General features: G+C 46.3%; 1 protein-coding gene across 18 annotated transcripts in view; it reads left to right on the plus strand.

The window, feature by feature from the left end:
• RAPGEF1 (Rap guanine nucleotide exchange factor 1) overlaps positions 1 to 22,004 on the plus strand; it is a 127,962-nt gene that overhangs the window by 58,597 nt on the left and 47,361 nt on the right. For 13 of the 18 annotated variants that reach the window (XM_081271369.1, XM_081271372.1, XM_081271362.1 and 10 more), the window contains exons 2-5: positions 8,493 to 8,632; positions 9,076 to 9,189; positions 14,856 to 15,034; positions 17,411 to 17,567. In XM_081271369.1, the coding sequence (XP_081127495.1) occupies positions 8,493 to 8,632; positions 9,076 to 9,189; positions 14,856 to 15,034; positions 17,411 to 17,567 (590 nt within the window). Of the gene's footprint in view, positions 1 to 7,616; positions 7,651 to 8,492; positions 8,633 to 9,075; positions 9,190 to 14,855; positions 15,035 to 17,410; positions 17,568 to 22,004 lie in introns of all 18 variants that reach the window. The other 5 variants (XM_081271363.1, XM_081271365.1, XM_081271368.1 and 2 more) reach the window with 2 other exon arrangements.

Below are 22,004 nucleotides of genomic sequence, written 5' to 3' on the forward strand. Positions count from 1 at the left end.
AGTTCTTCCCAATATCCTCAAGTCACTTTTGTACTATAGTGTTGTGACGCACCTGGAGAGTGGGAGATGCCGATTAAGTGGGCCATCTGTAGACCCCTCCCAGGGCTACAGCTCTGAGCCCAGTGTATGTTAGATAAGCAAATATTATCCGCCCCTGAGTTTCTCAGGTTGACTGCAGTCATTTTGGAATTGCCTCAAAGTGTCATCCACCATGACCTTGACTCTGTGGTCCATTGTGTGGGTGATGTGTAGAGACTTGCCCATCCTGTGATTAAATTAAGCCCTGACAGAAACCCCTGCTAAGTTGGGATCCCAGCTGCTGCTGCAAGTGACATTTAAAAGAGGGCTGGTTGAAATGTGCATTTGTCAGCAACGGGCAGATGGTGGTTAGGCCTAGCTGAGGGGTGAGTTGAAGATCTAAGAATGAAATATTAGCACCTGGCAGACCACTTTGGAAGAAGGTGGGGTCTTCATGTGGTTTTGTCCTGCTTGGGTTTGTTTATATATTTATTTTAGTTGTAGAGGGACACAATATATTTATTTATTTATTTTTATGTGGTGCCGAGGATCAACCCAATGCCTTATACATGTAAGGCAAACACTCTACTGCTGAGCTATAGCCCTAGCCCCCTGCTGGGGTTTTGCTGAGACACAAATGTGTGAGCAGGCCTCCTCCCGGCCTCCCCTTTCCCTCTAGGTGGAGGATCTGCAGGCCTTGCCAGTTTTCCAAATACCTGACTGTGGCTGGTAGCTAGGGGCGTGTATGCAGAAATCGTTTATGATGTCATGTCAGTGGAGAGGTGATGAGCAGATGAGTCCCCTGGAGCCTCTGGCCTTTTCCAAGCAGCAGTGGGGCTTTCACCACTGACCTTTCAGGTTGCTGTCACACATTTGTAGGTCAGTAAGATACTCCAGTTTGCCAATTTGAGGCACTTGGCTATGAAGATGGGCTTTTGTTTCCTGTGGCTGGACAAGGCACACGTGAAAACCTGCATATCTGGTGTTGGTAGAGGTGTAGAGCACCTGTGTCTCTTCCCCTGGCTAGGAGGACTATAAAGTGGCTTAGCCTCTGTGGGGATCCATCTGACCATGTCTGCAAGGTTAAATATAGCACATGTCCTACAACCCAGCAGTCTTACCAGCAGAGAACTCCAGCACATGTCCAGGAGACACATCTGAGAATGTTCACAGCAGCATTGTTTACAAAAGCCAGAATTCTGCAAACAAAACAGTGCTGTGGCAGGAGAGCAGAAAAATAAAAGAGGTATTGTAGAATCTGTGGAAAGCACAAGCACCGACATGTCAGTGGAGCTAAACTCAGGCTTCCTGTTAGGGGACACTGCGAGGCTGTGCATCCTCCCTGTATGTCTACAGATGAAACCCTGCACGCAGACACAGACTGTAGCAAGGGTGGTGAGCATGAGTCCTGAGCAGGATGTCGATGCAGTGCCTGCATCCACCTTCAGAGCCTGTTTAAATTCTAAGTTAAATATGAGGTCAGTTCCTCAGCCATGGGAACCACCATGGCTTCTGTGTTGCTGAGATACAGACCATTCCATCCTTGTGGAACCTTCTGGAAAATGCATGGGTTTGAATTATCTGTATTTTGTATATGTGTATATATGAAATCCTTAGAATTTTTGTTTTGAAATGTAGTTTAATTTAGCCATAAAGAAAAATTAAATCATGTCATTTGCAGGAAAATAGTTGGAAGTAGAGACCGTTATGTTAAGTGAAATAAGCCAAACTCACATGGTCAAGGGTCATATGTTCTCTCCCATATATGGAAGCTAGAGAGGAAAAGGGAAAAGAAAGTTGGGGACTGATCTCATGAAAATCAAAGGGAGATCAGTAAAGGGAAGGGACCACAGGATGAGAGGAGGGGAGGGAGGGGGAAGTGTTAGGGAGTGATGTTGGCCAAATTATGCTGTTATATTGTGTATATATTACATATGAATATGTAACAACAAATCGCATCATTATATACAACTATAATGCAGCAATAAAAAAAAAATGGAAAAAAATTTTGTTTTGGGGCTGGGGATGTGGCTCAAGCGGTAGCGCGCTCGCCTGGCATGCGTGCGGCCCGGGTTCGATCCTCAGCACCACATACAAACAAAGATGTTGTGTCCGCCGGGAACTAAAAAATAAATATTAAAAATTCTCTCTCTCTCTCTCTCTCTCTCTCTCTCTCTCTCTCTCTCTCCCCCCCCCACTCTCTCTTTAAAAAAAAAAATTTTTTTTTGTTTTTGAGTTGGGCACCATAGCACACTCTATAATTCCAGGTACTCAGGAGGCTGAGACAGGAGGATTGCTGTTCAAGGCCAGCCTAGGCAACTTAGCAAGACCCTGTCCAAAATAAAAAAATAATCAAGGGGCTGGGGATATAGCTCAGTGGTAAAGCACTTCTGGGTTCAATTCCCAGTACTACCAAAAAAAATAAAGATTAAAAAAATATTTTTTTTAATTTTAGTACGAGAAAATCTTTAAAGAGACACATTTACAAACTGTTTTTGTGAGAAGTCAGGTGTGGCTCTATGAGGAGTCAGGGAGCGGTGGGAGAAGGTGGGGAGCTCTGCCCAAGATTCTAGCAGTGTGGGGGCACCTCTTAGCCTCACTTTTTGCTCCAGTGGTTGCTGGGTAGCAGGGGAGGTCAGCATGCACTCCTGTGTGTGTGTCTGCAGCTTTTGGCAGGATCACTCTGACAGCAGTGTTCTGGTGAATGTTACCTGCTGCCCCCTGCCACCTGCTACTGCTGGCCATCATAAAGGTGCTTCTCCAACACCCAGCCACATAGTTTGAAGCACCTTGAAGAGCACCTGATACATGTGCAGCCGCCCTGTTATTTCAAGGAGAAGCTGACAGAGAGCCTCAAGTCAAAATCTGGCCTGGTTCTGCCACCCTTGATTTCCAGAGTTGAACAGTGGGTTGTCAGTTATGAAGAATCTCTTTTCTTTTCTCTGCCTGATACGTTACATCTTTTATGAGTGCTGGCTTCTTGTGGCCACTGAATACCCTGAGGAGAGATTTGTTGGTGCCTTCGTAGGACTGCCTATGGTGCCACCAGCTCCCCATTGTGCCCCAAGACAGTCTGCAGCTTGCAAGTGGAGCTGCCCTTGCTTGGTCCCTGGGTCACTATCCAGGCCAGCCTGCCCTTGGCATTGTCCCAAGAGGGAGTTTTGGTGACCTGAATGTTTTCTTGCCTGCCTTGGTCGTGAAGGCAGGGTTGTAAGTCTGGCCAGCTTCACAGCCCCACACCTGCCCCAGGCTCTGACCAGACTGCACATCCTGCCCTGGCATCCCCATTTTGTCTGCCTTGCTCTCCCTGCTCTTGTATAGATGAGTAGGTTGACCCAACATCCCACCTGGCCTGCGAGCCTACCTGGTGAGGGATGTGCATATCTTTTAGGGAACCTCTAAGGCTGGCGCCTGAAGGGGTAGGATGGAGCAGCAGTAAGATCGGTACTGAAGTTACATCAGAGAGGGAAGTGGATTAATAGGCAAATGGAAGGGGCATTTGTAAGGCTCTCATTTACTCAGGAGAGTGAGCTAAGTGTTCAGTGCTACAGAACAACCTCTAAAGGTCGGTAAGCACTGCTGTCTGGTATTGAGCATGCTCAGCACTTGGCTAACTACAGATACTCCTTGACTTACCATGAGTTTAATCCCAGCAAACACATTGCAAGTTACAGCATAAGTGAAGAATGTAGATGCGACACCTAACTCTCAGAGCAGACAAGCCCTGCCTACCGGGACCATGCCTGGGACACTTAGCCAGCAGTTGAACAGCAGCATCCAACACACAGCCTACTGCACAATAGAGTGTTGAGTATCTTGTGCAATTTATTGAATACCCTTATTCACAAAATGCTGTCCACATGGTTCGTTGTTGAGTGCTAGTCACTTCTCTTGTGATGGCATAGCCAGCTGGAGACTGTGGCTTGCCGCCTTGCCCAGACTGTACCACACGTTGCAGGCCAGAAAAGCATCACAAGTGAAGTAGGTTTCTCCTGTGTGCGTTCACCACAAGCAGAAACTGATTTATACACATAACCTCAGCCATTTCAAGAAGGACAGTTGTTCCAGCCCCACTTTCAGGACAAAACAGCAAAAGAGAGGAGAAACTTCTACATATTTCAGCCCAAGCAGTCTGTGTGCATGCTGTGTTAACCATCACATGATTTTGACTATAAAGTGGGAATGTCAACTGTGAATGCGTTCCACCCTGCTTGAGTGGGAGGTAGAAGGCGGGTAGAGAGGGAGCTGGGAAATCACACTGTCCCAGTTTGCCTGCCCTAGGTCCCAGGGGTGTAGGCTGGTGCCCAGAGCCCCTCCTGACTCGTGAGCCAGTCCAGGCAACCAGCTAGATGCACTGCTTCCTGGGGACCTGTGACTATATCAGGGCCCCAGGAAGGGTTTCCCGCAGCTCTGGCCAGCACCCACTGTCCTGGCTCTGCCCTCTTCTACTTGCTCCAAGCTCCTGGGTAACTTGCACAGGGCAGATAGTTTAACTGATCCTGCTTGGCCACCTGAAAGCTCTGTGACAAAAAGGAATTGGACTTTGGCCTTATTAAGTCACGTGAAACACTAGTGGCTACAATTGCAGCTCCATGGTGCAAAGTGCCCCGTCATCGATCTCTACATGCGTTCATGTGTGCACACTATTTGGAGGAGGTTTTTTTTGCCCCTGCCCCGGAAAATTTGATGGAATGCCTTTTATTTTTAAAACTGTAGATTCTTACTTTTCCATGCATAGGATGATGTTTTGTGGACTTTCTTGTACAAAGAACCTCTCTCTCTGCTTTTATCAAAAGAAGCAGTCTCTTTTCTGGGGCATGTTCTGGTATATTGACTTGCCCATTTGTCATTTAGCGTCTTTCCTGTGGTCAGGAACAGTGTCAGCACTGGGAAAACAGGCATGTCCTGCTGCCCTCAGGACACTCGCATTCTTGTGAGGAGACAAATACATAAATAAGTCAATTAATAAGATGGTTTCAGACCCTCGAAGATTGTGGGAAGGGGTGAGAAGGAGAGAGAATGCCCAGCTCCACTGAGATACAGTTCATCTCTCATGCAATTCACTCATTTTAAATGTACACTTGAACATCCTTTTAATAATTCTATGGGTTGTGCAACCAGCACCAGGTTCTAATTTTAGGAGATGTTTGTCCCACCAGAAGAATCCCCAAACCAATCAGCTGTCACGCTCCCTCCTACCCTCCCCCCCCAGTCTTACAGAACCACCATTCTACTTTCTGTCTCTATAGATCTACTATCCTGGACATTTCAGATAGAAGAAATCATACAATATGTGGTCTTTTGTGACTGGCATCCATCACTTAGCATAATGTCTTCAAGATTCATCCATGTTGTGGCATGAGTCAGTGCTTCATTTCCTTCTTATTACTGAATAATATTCCATTATATATAAGTTTTCACTTCTCCTGGGCATATGCTTAGGAGTAGAATTGCTGGGTCAGCGGGGTGCAGTGGCACATACCTGTGATCCCATTGGCTCAGGAGGCTGAAGCAGGAAGATCACGAGTTCAAAGCCAACCTCAGCAACTTGTTGAGGCCCTAAGCAACTCAGTGGGACCCTGCCTCTAAATAAAATATTAAAAAGGGCTGGGGTTATGGCTCAGTGGTTGAGTACCCATATGTTCAATTCCTGGTACCAAAAAAAAAAAAAAAAAAAAGAATTGCTGGGTATTATGTGAGGAGCTTTCAGGTGACCCCAAAGCAGCTGCACCATCTTACCCACCCACCAACAATGTCTAGGGCTTCCAGTTTCTCCAGTCCTCACCAATGCTTGGCATTGTCTTGTCTTTCTTATTATACCTGGTGTGAGGTGGTAACTTACTGTGGTTTTACAACTTACATTTCCCTAAGGAACTGTGATGTTGACCATCTTCCCATGTGCTCATTGCCCAGTTGTGCATCTTCTTTGGAAAAATGCCCATTTCAAGTTCTTTGTTCATTTTATGGGTTATCTCTCTATTGTTGGGTTGTAAGAATTCTTTCAGTTTCTTTCTCTCTCTCTCTCTCTCTCTCTCTCTCTCTCTCTCTCTCTCTCTTTCTTCTTTTTTTAAAAAAAATATTTTATTGTAGATAGACACAATACCTTTATTTTATTTATTGATTTTATGTGGTGCTGAGGATCAAACCCAGTGCCTTGCACGTGCTGGACAAGTGCTCTACCTCCAAGCCACCAGCCTGTACTCTTTTTTCTTTGCTTTGCTGGGAATTAAATGCAGGGCTTCATGCATGCCAGGCAAACATTCTACCACTGAGCTATATTCCCAGTTCTTCCTGTTTCTGTATACAATCCCTTATCAGATGTATGATTTGCAGATATTTTCTCCCATCCTGCAGGTCATCGTCCCACTCTCTTGATGGGACCATTGCAACAATAAGTTTTCAATTTTATTGAAGTCCACTTATCTGTTTTTACTTTTGTTGCTTGTGCTTTTGGCATTGTATCTAAGAAGACATGGTCAAATAAAAGGTCACAGAAACTCCAGTGTTTTCTTCTAAGAGTTTTATGGTTCCAAGTCTTGGGTTAGGCCTTGCATTCATTCACTTGCTCATTTTTACAAATGGTGTGATACAGGGGCCCAGATTCGTCTTTGGCATGTGACATTCCATCATCCCAGCACCATTTGTTGAAGAGACTGTTCTTTCCCCTACCGAGTGACCTTGGCTTCCTGGTTGAAAAGCAGTTAGTTGGCTTCGTGCAAGTTTCTTTCTGGATCCTCAGTTCTAGTCCATTGATCCACATATCTGTCTTCATTGATTCCATATTATCTTCATTAGCATGGCTTTCTAACAATTTTAAAATTGAGAAGTGTGAGTCTTTAGCTTGGTTCTTCTCCAGGACTGCTTTGACTATTCTGGATTGTTTATATTTCTTTTTTTTTAAATATTTATTTTTTAGTTTTCGGTGGACACAACATCTTTGTTTGTATGTGGTGCTGAGGATCGAACCCAGGCCACACGCATGCCAGGCGAGCGCGCTACCGCTTGAGCCACATCCCCAGCCCGATTGTTTATATTTCCATACTGGTTTTAGGATGAGCATTTCAATTCCTACAGAAGAGCCAACTGGGGTTCTCATAGGGCCCATAAGCTGTCATTCAGGGAGTATTAATCTCCTGACAACCGTGAGCCTGGATCCATGGAAGAAGACACCCTTCCATTCTCTTAGATTGTCATTGATTTTTATTTCAGCAATATTTTGTAGTTTTCAGTGTATAAGTCTTGCATTTATTTGGTCAAATCTATGCCTGAGTATTTTATTCTTTTTGAAGATAATATAGATGAAATATTATAAGATGTTATTTATGTTCATAAATATTATATTATTCATAATGATATAAATAAATTATAAAATAATGAATACATTGTTTATATATTATAAATATTATATTTATGAATATAAATATTATAATATCATCAACTGATATTTGATGATGATATAAACGCGAGCTTTTAAATTTTCATGTTGGAATGTTCATCGCTCTTGTAAATAAATACAGTTTTGGCTTTTGTGTATTGATCTTGTATCCTGTGACTTTACTGGGTTTATGGGTAGTAATAGTTGTTTTGTTTGTTCACAGTGCTGGGATGGACCCAGGGCCTCAGACATGCTAGGCAAGTACTCTACCGCTATGCTGCCCCCACAGCTCAGTACAGCTTTCTAGGGGATTGCTTGAGGGCTTCCATACACACAGTCATGTCGTCTGCAAACAGTTTTGCGTGTCCCCTTCCAATCTAGATGCCTTTTATATTCTTTTCCTGCCTAATTTCCTGCAATACTCTGCAGTGCAGTGTCAGGTCAGAATGGTGAAAGCAGACATGCTAGTCTCATCTGGATCTTAGATGGGGGATATCATCCAGCCTTTTGCCATGGCCCAGAAGGGTTTGAGTACCTTGTTTCCAGTTCAGTCTTCACTATCAGATCTGGGGCTGGCCCTTGTGGATTGAGGCAGTTCCCCACACCAAAGGATGAAGAGTTGTCTTGGAAGGCCCTCCCTGCTAGCTCTTACACCCTGCGCTTGTGATTCTGCCTGTGTTCCTTTTTCCTAGCTAGTTCCCTTGGACGTGGGTTAGATCATGAAACAGACTGAAAAGGACACTTAGACATATTTGTAAACCCTTTCTCCATACCCATTTTGACTGCTTTTGGTGTCCCCAATTCTGAACAACCTAACCTAGATGGAAATTGCAAAAATTGAAATGTGAGTAGAGCAGAGATTTTTGTTTTCTTTTTTGTGGTACTGACAATGGAACCCAGGGCCTTCCTCATACTAGGCTAGTGCTCTGCCTCTGAACTACCTCAGCCCCAGAGATGACTCAATGGGTGCATATTTCCTTTCCTTTGAATCCCTGGTCAGAGAGAGAGTGCAGTGTGGACACTGCTCTTTCCCCAGCAGCTCAGCAGACACAGACTCCTGGCCTCCACCCTCTAACGGTCAGTCCCTCTGTGTTCTCAGACTCTCAGCGCTCTCATCTCTCCTCCTTCACCATGAAGCTGATGGACAAATTCCACTCGCCCAAAATCAAGAGAACACCATCAAAGAAGGGAAAGCCTGCCGAGGTGTCTGTGAAGATTCCGGAGAAGCCTGTGAACAAAGTAAGCTGCCTCTCCAGGTGTCAGTGCTGCCCTCCCCTGCAGCCCGCAGTGGGAGTTGCGCTCTTTGTAGGTGTGCTCCCTGGGTCTCCTTTAGATAGTGCCATGTCAGTCAGCTAGTTGGCTAGGACAGTCTTCCCTTCCGAGCTGTGTCTTCCTTGGGCACTGCTCACACCCCAGATGCTGCCTCCTGCCCGAGGTCCTCACATTGTCCTGGGCACAGTCATACATGGGAAGTTTGTAATGTCCAGAATGCCCATCATTCGGCTTTAGGGCTCTGAAACATGCAAACCCCTGGGACCCAACCAGAGATGTCCTCAGGTATTAGTAACCTCAGCAGGGCCAGCCAGCCAGGATGTTGAGCCACTGTTGCTTTTCACCAGCCCCCCTTCAGCCTGCCACGGCCATTTTAAGCTCTGTAGGAATCCAGGTTTCCTCTCTTCCAGGAGGCAAGAGACAGATTTCTACCAGAGGGCTACCCTATCCCCTTGGATCTGGAGCAGCAGGCAGTAGAATTTATGTCCACCAGTGCTGTGGCTTCCAGGTCTCAGAGGCAGAAGGTCAGTGTAACGTTAAGAACAATTGGTTTTGCCTTGCCTTCTACTGCAGAATCCTGGCCCATGGTTTGGGGATACGAAAACCTCTATTGCAGTATCATTGTTTCTGACTGGGTGACAACTGGGCTGAAGTGTGCAGAAGAATTCACAGGGCCTTGGATAAAGAGAATGTTTATTCAAGCTCTCTTGGTTTGTGGAGAGAATTCAATACCCCACAGAAGTTTGGGGTCCTCTCCAGGGTTGGCATGGGTGTGCTACTTGGGCCCGGCAGGTTCAGGGATGGGTGGGTGAGCCTCTCCTCTCGAAAGCAGCTGTACTTTCCTTCAATTGCTGAGATGAGGTGAGTCATTGAGCAAGGAGGCTTGGAAAGCTCAAGAAACCTGGACACTGTCCTAGCCATCCGCAAGGCTGGGGTCGGGAGGAAGGGCCCAGTGCTCTGGGGCCAGGACTTTGCTGCCAACAGTGCAGGGTCCTTTTCCTGGCCCATGCTCACTGCTTGACAGATGTTTTCTTCTTTAATCTTCACAGTGGCCCTAACAGGTAAAAAATCTGTTTTGCCGTAAAGGAAACTGGGTCTGTAGAGATAAGAAGCATTTAGCCAGTCACCCAGCAAGATTTGGGCACAGGCCATCCTCTGTCAGAGCCTGACTTATCTGATACTACATTTCTTTTTTTAAGAAAGGAAGCCAGAGTGTGTGTTTGTTTGTTTTTTAATGTCTCACACACCTAAATATTGATCCTGATGTATTACTATGCTTAAAAAATAAAATTAATCATGTAAAATAAAAGCAAACTTCATAGACAAATTGATCCTTAATCCTCTAGTGATTATTCAGAGAGAACCTATCATGGTGTCACAGCCACCAATTAAGCACAATTGACAAATATTATCCCATTGTTTAAGCATAAAATTCTTAAATTTTACGATTCATCTACTTTTGGTTTTCCGATTGGCCAGCAAAATATCTTAAAAGCCTAGTTAGGAATAGAGAAAATAAGGTCTTTAAATTCAAAAGTCTTTTGTTGGATAATATTTTTTTCTGCCCAGTGTGTTAACTACAGGAGCCTGTGACACAAGGGCAGTCTTGCCCATGCCAGAGATCTGAATTCCAGGAGGAAGCAGAGTGGGAGGGCATGGCTTGGACTGTGCTTGAGCTAGTTTTGTTTTGTGTTGACCTCCAAGGAGAGTGAGCTGCCACCCGATGCTAGTCCAGGCAGAGCAGAGCAAAGCAAAATGGTTTACCAAGAGCTTTGCCCTGCTGCTGAACTCAGCAAATTTCAGCCTTTCGATTCTTGAATTTCCCCTCTTTATTCTTTATCCCAGGAGAGGTCATGGAGGAAAATGTGATATGGAAGCACCCCTCGCATAGTGTGGCTCCTCCAAACCCCTGGGGATGTTTGGCAGTATCTAGGGACATTCATCTCTAGTTGTCAGCATAGGAGGGTGAAGCAGGCGCTACTGGGCACCTCGTTGGGAGATGGTAGGGGCTGCTAGACCTCCCACAGTACACATACAAAGCATGGAACCACATTGATAGTGCCAGACTGCAGGTGTGACCTTCTGCGAGGACAACTATTGGCCTGATCCACCTGCCTGCAATAAACTTGGGCAGACCTGCTGTTTAGTGGGGCAGCTCTGCAGGCAGAACGACAGCTGTAGGGGTCTGCCACCTATCAGAGACCGCTGTAGAGACTCTCTGCTAGCTTGTCTGCCATTCATTGGTTCCCTTGCCACTTGGATAATGTAGTGCACACCCATTCTCCCCTATTCTGGCTGTGTGCCTGCTCTCCCAGTTAGGGGGTTGTACAGATTCAGGTTTGGGCACCTACAGAGGCTTCCCTTTGCCCTGGGTGGCTTGGCACATGCTGTTTCACGTTCTCCTCACTGTAATCATGTGGAAAAGGCTTTTATTATCCCCAGTGTATGGACAGTGTCGATATTGGCCCAGCTTTTCTTAATCAAAGCCTATTTTCCACCATATTCTGTTGTCTTCTCAGACTCATTTCATTTAGATACATTAATTGTCTCATATCTGTAGATAAATTTATAAACTCTTTTTACAACCTTTTAACAAGCTTAGTAGTAAGCTATGGAGCATTATAAAGTAGTACAGAAAATTTAGCCAAATACTCAATTCAAAGTTGACAGTCCTGTGTGATCATAATTACCATGTCCAGAAATAGTCCAGAAGGGATGAGTTTTCCAACCTGGGGACCATTTGGACAGTGCTGGTCCTGGCACTCTTGAGTAGACTCCTGCAGAGGTTTCCTCTCAGCTGTCACAATCCTATAAGAAACATAAGCAGGGAGATGTCAGTACCCAAGGGCCTGGCAGTGGGCACTACTGTTCTGTGCTTGCTATAACTGGCCCAGCAAAAAAAAAAAAAAGGAAAGCAGTGTTGCGCTGTCTGTGAATAGTTCCACAGTGCTGGTTTTTCATAGTGCTAATTTGAACTTGCTTTCCCCCAGCCCCAGCTTAGCTCAGATTTGTGTAGTTCCTTGTCCTGTAGTGCTGGAAATGAGACTGGGTTTCTGGGGAGCAGAGATCAAGGCTGCAGGTGGAATGAGGGTGTGGAGTGCAGGTTAGGTGTCACTGCTGCTCTGCTGTCGAGGGAGGGCGTGAAGAACAGGTCAGTTTTCCTCCTCTTTTCCACAGCTGTCCTTCTTAGCAGCCCACTGCAGCCAGGCACAGCCTTGGGTCCAGTTGACACCACCCTCCACCCAGCAGGAAAGCAATTTCAGTTTCTGTCCATCTGGGCCTTGTTTTTCCATTTAGGAAATGAGAGCTTTGGAGCGAGGGATTGCTAATGCATTTCTTTACTTATTCCAAGGTACTTTGATCAGTCTTTTTTTTTTAATATTTTTTTTAGAAGTAGTTGGACACAATACCTTTATTTTGTTTATTTATTTTTGTGTGGTGCTGAGGATCGAACCCAGGGCCTTGCATGTGCTAGACGAGTGCTCTACTGCAGAGCCACAATCCCAGCCCCTTGATCAGTCTTTTTTCCCCTCTCAGCCTCCCCAGGCTCTGGAATCAAACAGGCCAAATTGTCACTACTGGTGTCTGACTGTGGGCATGTTGTTTGACCTCCCCACTGACCACCAAGCCCCGCTTCCTCACCTGTGGAATAATAGTGTTTGCTCCGTGGGGTGGTTGTAGCCTTCATGAAATGGTTCACAGGAAACCCTGTCCTGCAGATGGCCTGTGGTATCCAGTGAGTGGTGGCTATAATCCAGACCTTTTTCTTCCTTTTTAGATTTTTGCATCCTTTGTCCAGCTTCTTTGCTTTATTATTGGCAGATATAAAATCTCTGGTGCTGGTATTGTGTCTGTGAAGTGCTAGAAATTATTTCTATCCATGTCCTCATTCATCCCCCACCCCCATTGGTCTCTGCAGTCACACAGGGCAGATATGTCCTACCTGCTCTGTAGACAAGGAGCCCAGAATCTAGGGCTTCCCAAGAGCTATGGTGGGCCTTGGATCTGGGCCCTCCCAGGACAGGCTTGTGGGGACCAAGAGCAGCAACTGTTTCTTCAGGGCAGCAAGGGTGTGCAGGTGGGTGCATCCGCCACACCAAGAGTATGAGGCTGGGCAACATTAGCAAAGTCACAGTTAATGAGTCCCCAGGTCCAGCTAGTGCTGGGAGCGGGTATGTCACTGTACACTCTGCTCCACCACCGAAAGGCTGGGAAGGCTCTAGGTTTAGCCATGGATTCTGGGAACAACCTTTGCTGGAGGCTAAAGAGTGCGTCACTCCCCTTTCCTAAGAGTCCAGGCCGCCAGCTCTTACATGGCTGATGAGTCCTCTCTGCAGTGACAGAGAAGGTTTCTTTTCTGCTCTGAAGTGCCTGCCAATGTCTTTCTCCCTTACATACCCAGTGACACACATTTTCTAAAAATATGTCCTGTTCCTCACCAAGTTTCATCATTGCTGGCTTCCAGCATTTTCTGATGTGCCAAGATGGTAGTGTTTGTCCTAGTCTTCCTCTTGCGGGACAAACTATGGCTTTGGTTCATGTTTGCTGTCTGCAAGCACAGAGAGGACTGGCTTCTCAGGCTCCTCCAGGCTGTGGGTAGGTGATGGCGAAGCCGAGAGCGCTTGCCCAGAGGGAGAAAGACCAGTGCCTGGAGACAGTGAGCAGACAGACCTGTCAGGAGTCAAAGGGGGAAAGAAGGTGAGGGAGACGGGTGCCCAGTAATCACAGAGAGAACACCTTGGGGAGGTAACCCACAGAGGGGAGTCACTTGGGTCTTTGGGAGGAGTCTGACTGAAGAACCTATTTACTCACTGATCCCATTCACTTATAGATTTTTCTTTGAGATTCCTATGAAATAATTCCTCTATTGAACTTTTTAAAGTTTAAAGGGACATTCCCTCTCATTTTAGAAGAAAAGAACTAGGATTCAAAATCATAAATCATTTTTATAATATTCTGTCATGTTCTTGTATATTTATAAATTACTGTCTGTACCAGTGTCTTCTAGAAGTTTCTTCTTGCCCTCGAGCACTTTTTTTAATGTAATTTTTATTTTTTTAGTTGTAGATGGACACAGTACCTTTATTATTTATTTTTATGTGGTGCTGAAGATTGAACCCAGTGCCTCATGGTGCTAGGCAAGCGCTATACCACTGAGCCCCAGCCCCCTAGGTTGCTTTTATTAGCATTCTCTAGTCCTCTTCCACTCATGGGCCTGCCCCTTGGGTACACTACTCAGTTCCCCCACCTGCCAGCTGGGGTCTGGACAATACACGGCCATTCCATGGGGAGGTTGAAAGAAAGGAACGGAAGGGGGTGTGGCCACATCCAAGGAGAAGGATGGTGTGGTTGGCTTGAGTTCTGGAACATGTAGCGCCCTCACAGGCAGCTTTCCTCAGGAACAGGGCCTGGATGCTGTCAGCAGCCACTGCACAAGTAGCAGCTGAACTGCTGCCATCTCTCCAGCAATTTCAGCTTTCACGCCAGAGTTTCTCACCCTTCCCGCCCTGGGTTGCCAGGTGCTGTAGGGGTAGCATGACATTGTGTTGAGAGGAGGTTGAACAGTGTGGGAGATGGGTTGAAAACCCTTGGGTCTTTGGAAGAAAAACCTGGGATCTCCAGGTTGGTTTATAGGACAGGTGTGCCATGGGACTGGGCTATTGCAAGATAGCAGCAAGTCAGCACATGCTGCACTTCCTGAGATTAGAGGTGGTTCTCAGTGTAGCTGCTTAGGACATGGAAGAGAATGGTTTGGGGACCTCAGGTGTGGGGAGAGAATTCAGGAATTTCTCAGCTTTCTTAGTCTAAACCCCTTCTTCCTTCAGGTCTGGCCTCTGTCTGCTGATCACAAGCCATGGAAAAATAATCTGACTTAGTTTCTGCAGCCAGAATGTTTTCTTTTTTTTTTTTTTTTAAGAGAGAGTGAGAGAGAGAGAGAGAGAATTTTAATATTTACTTTTTAGTTTTCGGCGGACACAGCATCTTTGTTTGTATGTGGTGCTGAGGATCGAACCCGGGCCGTGCGCATGCCAGGCCAACGCGCTACCGCTTGAGCCACATCCCCAGCCCTCCAGAATGTTTTCTGTTCTCAGCAGTCTCAAGCTGGTTTGCAGAAACTTTTATTCATTTATTTTTCAAACAGCTCCCTTAAAGCTCGCTCCTCCTGCTTATGCTTTATGTTTCCTTTCAGAACCTGAGCTGGCTGGAGGAGAAGGAGAAGGAAGTCGTCAGTGCCTTGCGCTACTTTAAGACCATTGTGGACAAAATGGCTGTAGACAAGAAGGTGCTGGAAATGCTCCCGGGCTCTGCCAGCAAGGTGCTGGAGGCCGTCTTACCTCTGGTGCAGACTGACCCTCGTATCCAGCACAGGTGAGTTGCTCCCAAGTCCTTGGCTGTGTCACCAGTGAGGGTGCAGAGGCATCTTGGTTTGGGGTCCTCGAAACACAGGTTTCTAGGAATAGGAAAAGGATCCTTTCCCCTCTCTCCCAGCTGTCCTTGGGCTGTTCTGGCAACAGATCCTTGCTCCTCCTGGGGCCTTGACACTAAGGCAGGTTACTGCCAAACCAGGGGACATTATCTAAGTACCCTCAGTCACCCTACACGGTTAACCACCTTTTATTAGGACCTTCAGTCCCGAGAGTCTTCAGTTGCTTGAATGATCAAGGAAAGAGAGAAGAACCAGCCTCAGGGCTAGAGTAGGAGAACCCTTGTGTGGGGCGGGGCAGGCCAGGGCCTCCTAAGCAGCCTGTGGACTGGGTGGGGGGGACTGGGGGCTGGGTGGCCTTGTTGAGTTCAGGAGCTTATACTGCTGGAGTGCATTTCTTCTTAAAGGTCAGCAGGCAGTTGGCCCCATATTGATTACTAAGTATAAAAAGAAGGGCCATATTAAATGTAATCTCAAATGAAAGCCTAGCAGGAACTTTTTCTTCCAAGGCTGGCCCATTATTTGTTTTTTATCCATGGTACCTGTTCAAGGTGAATGCATCTCTGTTTCAGTTTCTCCAGATGGCTCAGTAGTTATTGGCCCCCAGGAGGCTGAGGTTTTATGAATGACTTTCAGAACTTGGCAACAAAATTCAGTTCCCTTCTTGTGGAAGATAAAGTCAATAGTGTCTTTATTTTCAGGGAACTCTCTGCCCTGAGCTTCCCATGGGCATTTCTGCTGATCGCTAGAGATCATAACCTTTAGGCTAGACGCTCCTTGCTGCTGGGTGGTGTGGCTTAGCTGTCTGTGCCATGAATCCCATGGTTAATCCTTGCCCAGCTCCCAGGAGGGCTCGGTCTGTTCTTTGAGAGAGTCTGACCTTAGGCTGTAGTTAGATGCATGATGACTCCCTTTTAAATGCCCTTAAATATCTGTTTTCATGTAATGGTCTCTACCAGGGAAGAGTTAAAACCTAGTTGGAAATCCTTCTCAGATAACAAAGGAGCTGATTTGTGGTATCAAGTTAGAAGCTCTGTTGGGACTTGAAGAAGGGAGAGTTTGGAGAGAGCTGGAGTTAGTCTGACCAGACTTCTCAGAGGAGGAACTGCACAGACCTGGGAGAGGCCAGAGTTGACTGGAAGTGAAGAGACAAAGGGTAGCAATGGACCTGAGGCCAGTGGGCAGGGGAGAGGATGGTGGCAAGAGAGGATGCATCACCTCTCTTGCCACCTTCCAGTGCTAGTCAGCCTCTGGGAAAATCCTTGCTAGAGTCACCTTAGCTAAATCCTGCAGCTAATTGTTATAGTGTGTTGCCAGCTCTTTCAGTGCCTGCAGGGGACCTTCAGCAACTGATGCTGGTGGAAATTAAGTATTAAACACCAGTGTCCTCATACTACCTCATCATCCCTAGAAGCTCAGCTGTGCCATGCTGTGGTGGAGCCACAGGGTGGAAGGCAGCAGGCTTTGCTAGAGGTCCCCTTTTATATTTTGCTCTTCCTTTGTTATAATGCCTTAAGTCTGAAATGGAAAGATAACCATCTTTCCATTTCTTTGGTTATTTAAAACTCTGGGAAAGATGAGTAACTTACATATCTCAGCTGCTGCTCTGTGCTCACTGGGGCTTCTCCCAGCACCCCCTCAGCTCCTCTTGCCTGTTTTGGCATCAGAGCCGGTGCATCTCTCTCTCACACACACACACACACACACATACACGTCACCACTGTCACACATCCCCACCACCATCACAGGTCACCTTGCTTGTTGGTTCATTGTTTTCTCAGAACAGTCATTAGTGCGTTCCTCCGACTTATCAGCCACAGTTATAGTGCAAAGAGGTTGGTAAAATTGAGCCAGGATAGGAGAAATTCTAATAAACTGCAGGTCTTTCTGAGCTCATGGCTCTGCCTTTAAAGGGTCCTGCCCAGTAAAATTCCACAGACCTCTTAGCTTGTGTGACTGTCCAGAGGAGATGGGTGGTATATAAGATGTCATCAGAATTTCATAGAAGGGTAGAGGGATGTGAAGTTTGGAAAAGTTTTGTTAACTGTTTTGGTGGAATTTTCATGTTATAGTTTGGAAATTTTTAAAAAATTATAACAGATGAGAACATAAGAGCCCTACAAAATCTTGGTTGGCTGTAAAGAGAAAGGCATAGGGCAAATGAGGTCTGCTTCTTCACTAGAGGTGTGGATTTTTAAAAAGCAAGACAAGAACATTCCCTGGCCATTGAGAAATTGGTCTTGCATCACGTGAACATCTGCAGGCATTGGTCATGCTTGAGATTTGTTCATATTCTTTTTCAAAACCCTCTCTTCCTCTAGCTCAGCCCTCTCCTCCTGCTACAGCCGAGTGTACCAAAGTCTTGCCAACCTCATCCGTTGGTCTGACCAGGTGATGCTGGAAGGCGTGAACTCAGAAGACAAGGAGATGGTGACAACTGTGAAGGGAGTCATCAAAGCTGTTCTGGATGGAGTAAAGGTACCAGGGCGGGTTCCAGGCTGTCCTGGTTGGGACTTGGAGCAGCCAGCCTGCTTCATGTTAGGAGCTTGTTCATAAACTTAATGCCTGGAAATGAATGTCTTCCAGAGTCTCTGGTACTCAGTCTGATGACTGCTTACTTCTCTCAGGACTGGTCTAAGTGACTCTTGCAAGCCTGTGGAGTTCTTGTCCACACTGTTGGAAGGCTACCAGAGGCATCTTGTGTTTGGTCTTCAGAGTCCATATCACGGCTCTGAGCATGCTGCCCACGAAATATGGTGCAGTGGAGACTTCTTCCACATGTTTTTATTGGTGCATGGTAGTTTTTCATAATGGAGGGATGTGTTGTTACATATTTGTACATGTGGAGATTGTTTTTGCTTTGACTTTTCACAAAACTCCCAGTATATCAGCTTTTCCTTTTCATGTTCTAGGAAATTTGGGGATTTTTGGTAGAAAAGCAAGAATGAGATGAGTAAGAAATGAACCTGTATTTACTTGATATCTATGGTGTGGTCTGAGGTTTCAGCATCCAGGGAAGTCAGGAGCAATGTAATGGGAAATTATGACTCTGTAGTTAAGGTGGGAAGCAAAGGCCAAAAGGCTCTGGGGCATAAACCCTAATTTGAGAGAGTAAGTCCTGGTGGATGAAAGTAAGGGAAACATAGAGCAGGAATCCTGTGAGGGCCTTTGGACCAGGGCTGGAGCTGTGGGCAGTAAGAACATGGAAGCCTGCTGTTACACAAAACCACGTCCTATGGCGGCAAGAGTTGGCCTTGAGACCCTGTCTAGCTTTCATACCAAGGCCACCACTTACTGGCCAGTGCACATGAGCGGTTTCCTTAGCTGCTCTATACCTTGGTTAACTGGTCCATAAATAGGTGTAGTAGTAGCACCATGTACCCTATGTGCATATATGATTATACAACCTGTGTAACTACATCTCTTCCAACCAGAAGAATGAGAAGTTATACTCCATTTATGTATAATGTATGAAAATGCATTCTATTGTCATGTATAACTAATTAGAACAATTTTTTTTTTAATTTAAATAGTAAAAGCACGTGTCATAGGGTTGCAGATAGGATTGAGTTAGTATATGGAGTGCTTGTGGAACGGTGCCAGGTACATGCTAAGCACTTGGCATTAGCACTGTTTGTTATTAACTTTGTGGTGCTAAATGCATGATTTATGAATGTGGCTCAGAAAAATTTCATTCTCTTACCTTCTACCCACAAACCCAAAATGATAGCTGAGGTACTTACTCTATATCAAGAAAGATTCCTCCACACTCACCAGATCACAGCTTCCTGAAAGCCTCCTGCATGGACCCTGGAGAGCAGAGCAAGGATCCCAAGGGAGGGGCTAAGAAAGTCTAAGAAAGCATTGTTTGGTATGGCAGTTTGCTCCCAAGTGGTCACAGTTAGCTCAAGGTCCAGGGGCTCCCACCTCAAACACCTAGTAAGGACAGCTGAGTGTCTGCAGGGAAATCTGAGTTCATGTCCAGGGATGCATGGCTCCTGTCTACTCTGACTGCTTCTATGTCCTCGGCACCCCCAGAGTTATTAAGTCCTGTGAGACTTCAGAGTGGAGCCCGGTGCAGCCATTGAGAGATCTGTGTTGCTCTCCAGATTTCATGCTAGTCCCTTAGCTACTCTCGCTGCTTCCTCATGATAGCTCCCCACAGGCAGCAGGCAGCGGGAGGCCTGACCTGCGAGGCACTCAGCTCAGCTTTGACTCATCCAGCTGCTATACTGTTCAGGCCTCTGGAGATGCTACTGTTCGCTTTCCAGGTGACACTGTGTGGGTCCCTCCACCACGCTGATGCTGCCGAGAGCAAAGCAAGTTGGCACAGAAGAGGTGGGGTTTCCTCACTGGCTTCACGGCAACCCGAAATGGAATCAGGACAGCGTCACCCTCATTAAAAGGGAATTTCTCCAGTCTTTCTATGACCAGACTGAAAAAGAACCTGTGGGATTTGAACCTGGCAATGTCTAAGAACCAGTAACTTCTCCCCAGTTGTCTTAAAACTACTTTCACCAGAACAGAGATTCTGCAGTGAGAATTTCTATAGATTCACTTTTGTCACACTTATTTAGGAAGTGTGTAGGGAGCGCCTCTGTCGCCAGATGGTGAAGACAGTGATGAGCAAAGCTCCTGCAGGCCTCCACCTGGGGGGCTTGCCTTCTGAGGGCAGAGAACCTCCTGTGCACCCAGCCACCTCCACTGCCTCCCTCAGGCAAGAGAGCCACACTCAGCACAGAGGGATTCTCTGTGCTGGAGCCTCCTTTGTGTCCCTCAGGCCTGGGACACCCCACACACCCATGTCCCTGGGTTGTGAGGGGCCAGGAGTGTGCAGAAACAAGGCATGTACCTACTGTTGTCATCCCTCCGGGAGGGGAAATGTTCCTCCAGACCAACTCACTATCTTTCAGGTGACTCATTCAGTTGTTAAACAGAATTTTTTTTTAAATACTTTCTTTCTTTTTTTTTTTTTAAAGAGAGAGTGAGAGAGAGAGAGAGAGAGAATTTTTAATATTTATTTATTTATTTTTTTTTTAGTTCTCGGCGGACACAACATCTTTGTTGGTATGTGGTGCTGAGGATCGAACCCGGGCCGCACGCATGCCAGGCGAGCGCGCTACCGCTTGAGCCACATCCCCAGCCCGTTAAACAGAATTTTATTTTGGGGGAGAGAGATTGAAAAATGTTTTCAAGCCAGATGACTATGCTTATCCCTAAGCGAGTGGTCATTTATCATTTAAGCCCAATGTAAATGCCCCTGCTTGGCCATGAGGTTTTGAGATGTTTACCCTGAAGCCTGGGGACAGGCAAGGTGAGGTACTGGACATGAAGTCTGAGTGCTGGATGCCCAGTGGACATAGCTGAGTACTTCTCCCCACAGAAATGCTCATTTCCAGATGAGCTCAACTTCGCCTGTCCCTGACAGTGGCCATGGCTCTTCTCCAGGCAATCTGACAAATTTCACATCTTCCCAGCTCTGTGGTTGAATTTCAGCTCTTCCTCTTTTCCTTAGATGGTGACTCCGCACCCAACTCCCTGCACTCAGCTCTGCCCTCCTCTAAACCTTCCAGGTGTGGAGGCTTCCCTGTAGGTCTCCCCTCTTCACCTGAAACTCCCCAGTCTCTGGGCACACACACTCCAAACCAACGAACAAAGGGCTTCTTACCCTGATGACTGTGGGGAGAACTCGTGGAAGCCTACAGTTCTGTCATTTAACCATCACCCTCAACCAACCTTAGGTGCCAGGCTCCGCTTGTATAACAGCAGTATTTTGAAATGTTTTCTGGCTGTCAATTCAGATTAGGTCTGATAGCAAGAAACCCCAAAATAATAGTAGCTTTTAAAAACAGAACTTATTCAATGTCATCTGAAAGAGTACAGAGACGGAGAGTCAGGGACTGGCAGGACACTGTCACAGCACAGACAGGGGTGTTTCCATCTTGCATTCCTGCTCTTCTTAGCACACGGATTCTACTTCATGATTCAGAATAGCCACTTCATCCCCAGCCATCATGTCTACATTCCAGCCAGCAAGGAAGATGAGAATACGAAGTCGTCCCTTTTCCTTTAAGGAGGCTTCTTGGAAAGCCTCACAAAATTTTCATGTACATTATATTGGCCAGAGCTTGATCATATGCCCAGCTGAAAATCCATCAGGAAGAACAGATACTGTGGGGCAACCACCTGTCTGCCACATTGACATTTCAAATAAGCCATTTCTTTTATCCTTTTCAGACTATTTTTAAATATTTTATTATGAACAATTTTCAACACTTGCAAAACAGAACAGTGAATAGAAAGAGAAGAGACTCTTGAGGCCTCTCGGGGTTTCCTAGGTCCTTCCCCTCATCATGGCCACTTTTGTTTCTTCTCCCCTCTACCTGCTCCCTGGATGATGTGGGAGCAGATCCCAGGTGCCATGTCCTGCCATCTCTGGAACAGGCTTGTTTGAGAGAGGGACATTGCAGGCATTCCAGGCCACAGAGGGCCCTTTGTTTTCATTTTTGTTGTTTTTGAAATGACCTTCTTACCTAGAGAGCCTTGCAGACACCAGCCTTAGGCTGGATTTGACCTGCAGGGTGTGGTTTGCTACTTCTGACTGGCTCATTTTTTTACTTCAAGATCCAAATAAAGTTCATACTCTGAGTTCATTGATCGGTGTCTGAAGGTTTTTTTTTTACTTTTTTCCTTGCAACTTGTTCTTGTGGAGAGCGGCTGCTCCTGGAGTCTCGCACCTGAGCCATGTGGGGCACCAGGCAGTGCTGCCAGCATGCTCCTCCAGCTGCGACTTGCTGGAATCCAAGACGCAGCAGACCAGGGCCTTGTGCTTGGGAGGATGCCCTGCATCCTTGAGTGAGCTGGGCTTTCCCTTGGAGGTGTCAGAGGCCATCAACCGTCATGCCTGTGTCCATT

Source organism: Spermophilus citellus (genome assembly GCF_964194105.1).
Source record: "Spermophilus citellus genome assembly, chromosome: 2".
In the NCBI taxonomy this organism is placed as follows: Eukaryota; Metazoa; Chordata; class Mammalia; order Rodentia; family Sciuridae; genus Spermophilus; species Spermophilus citellus.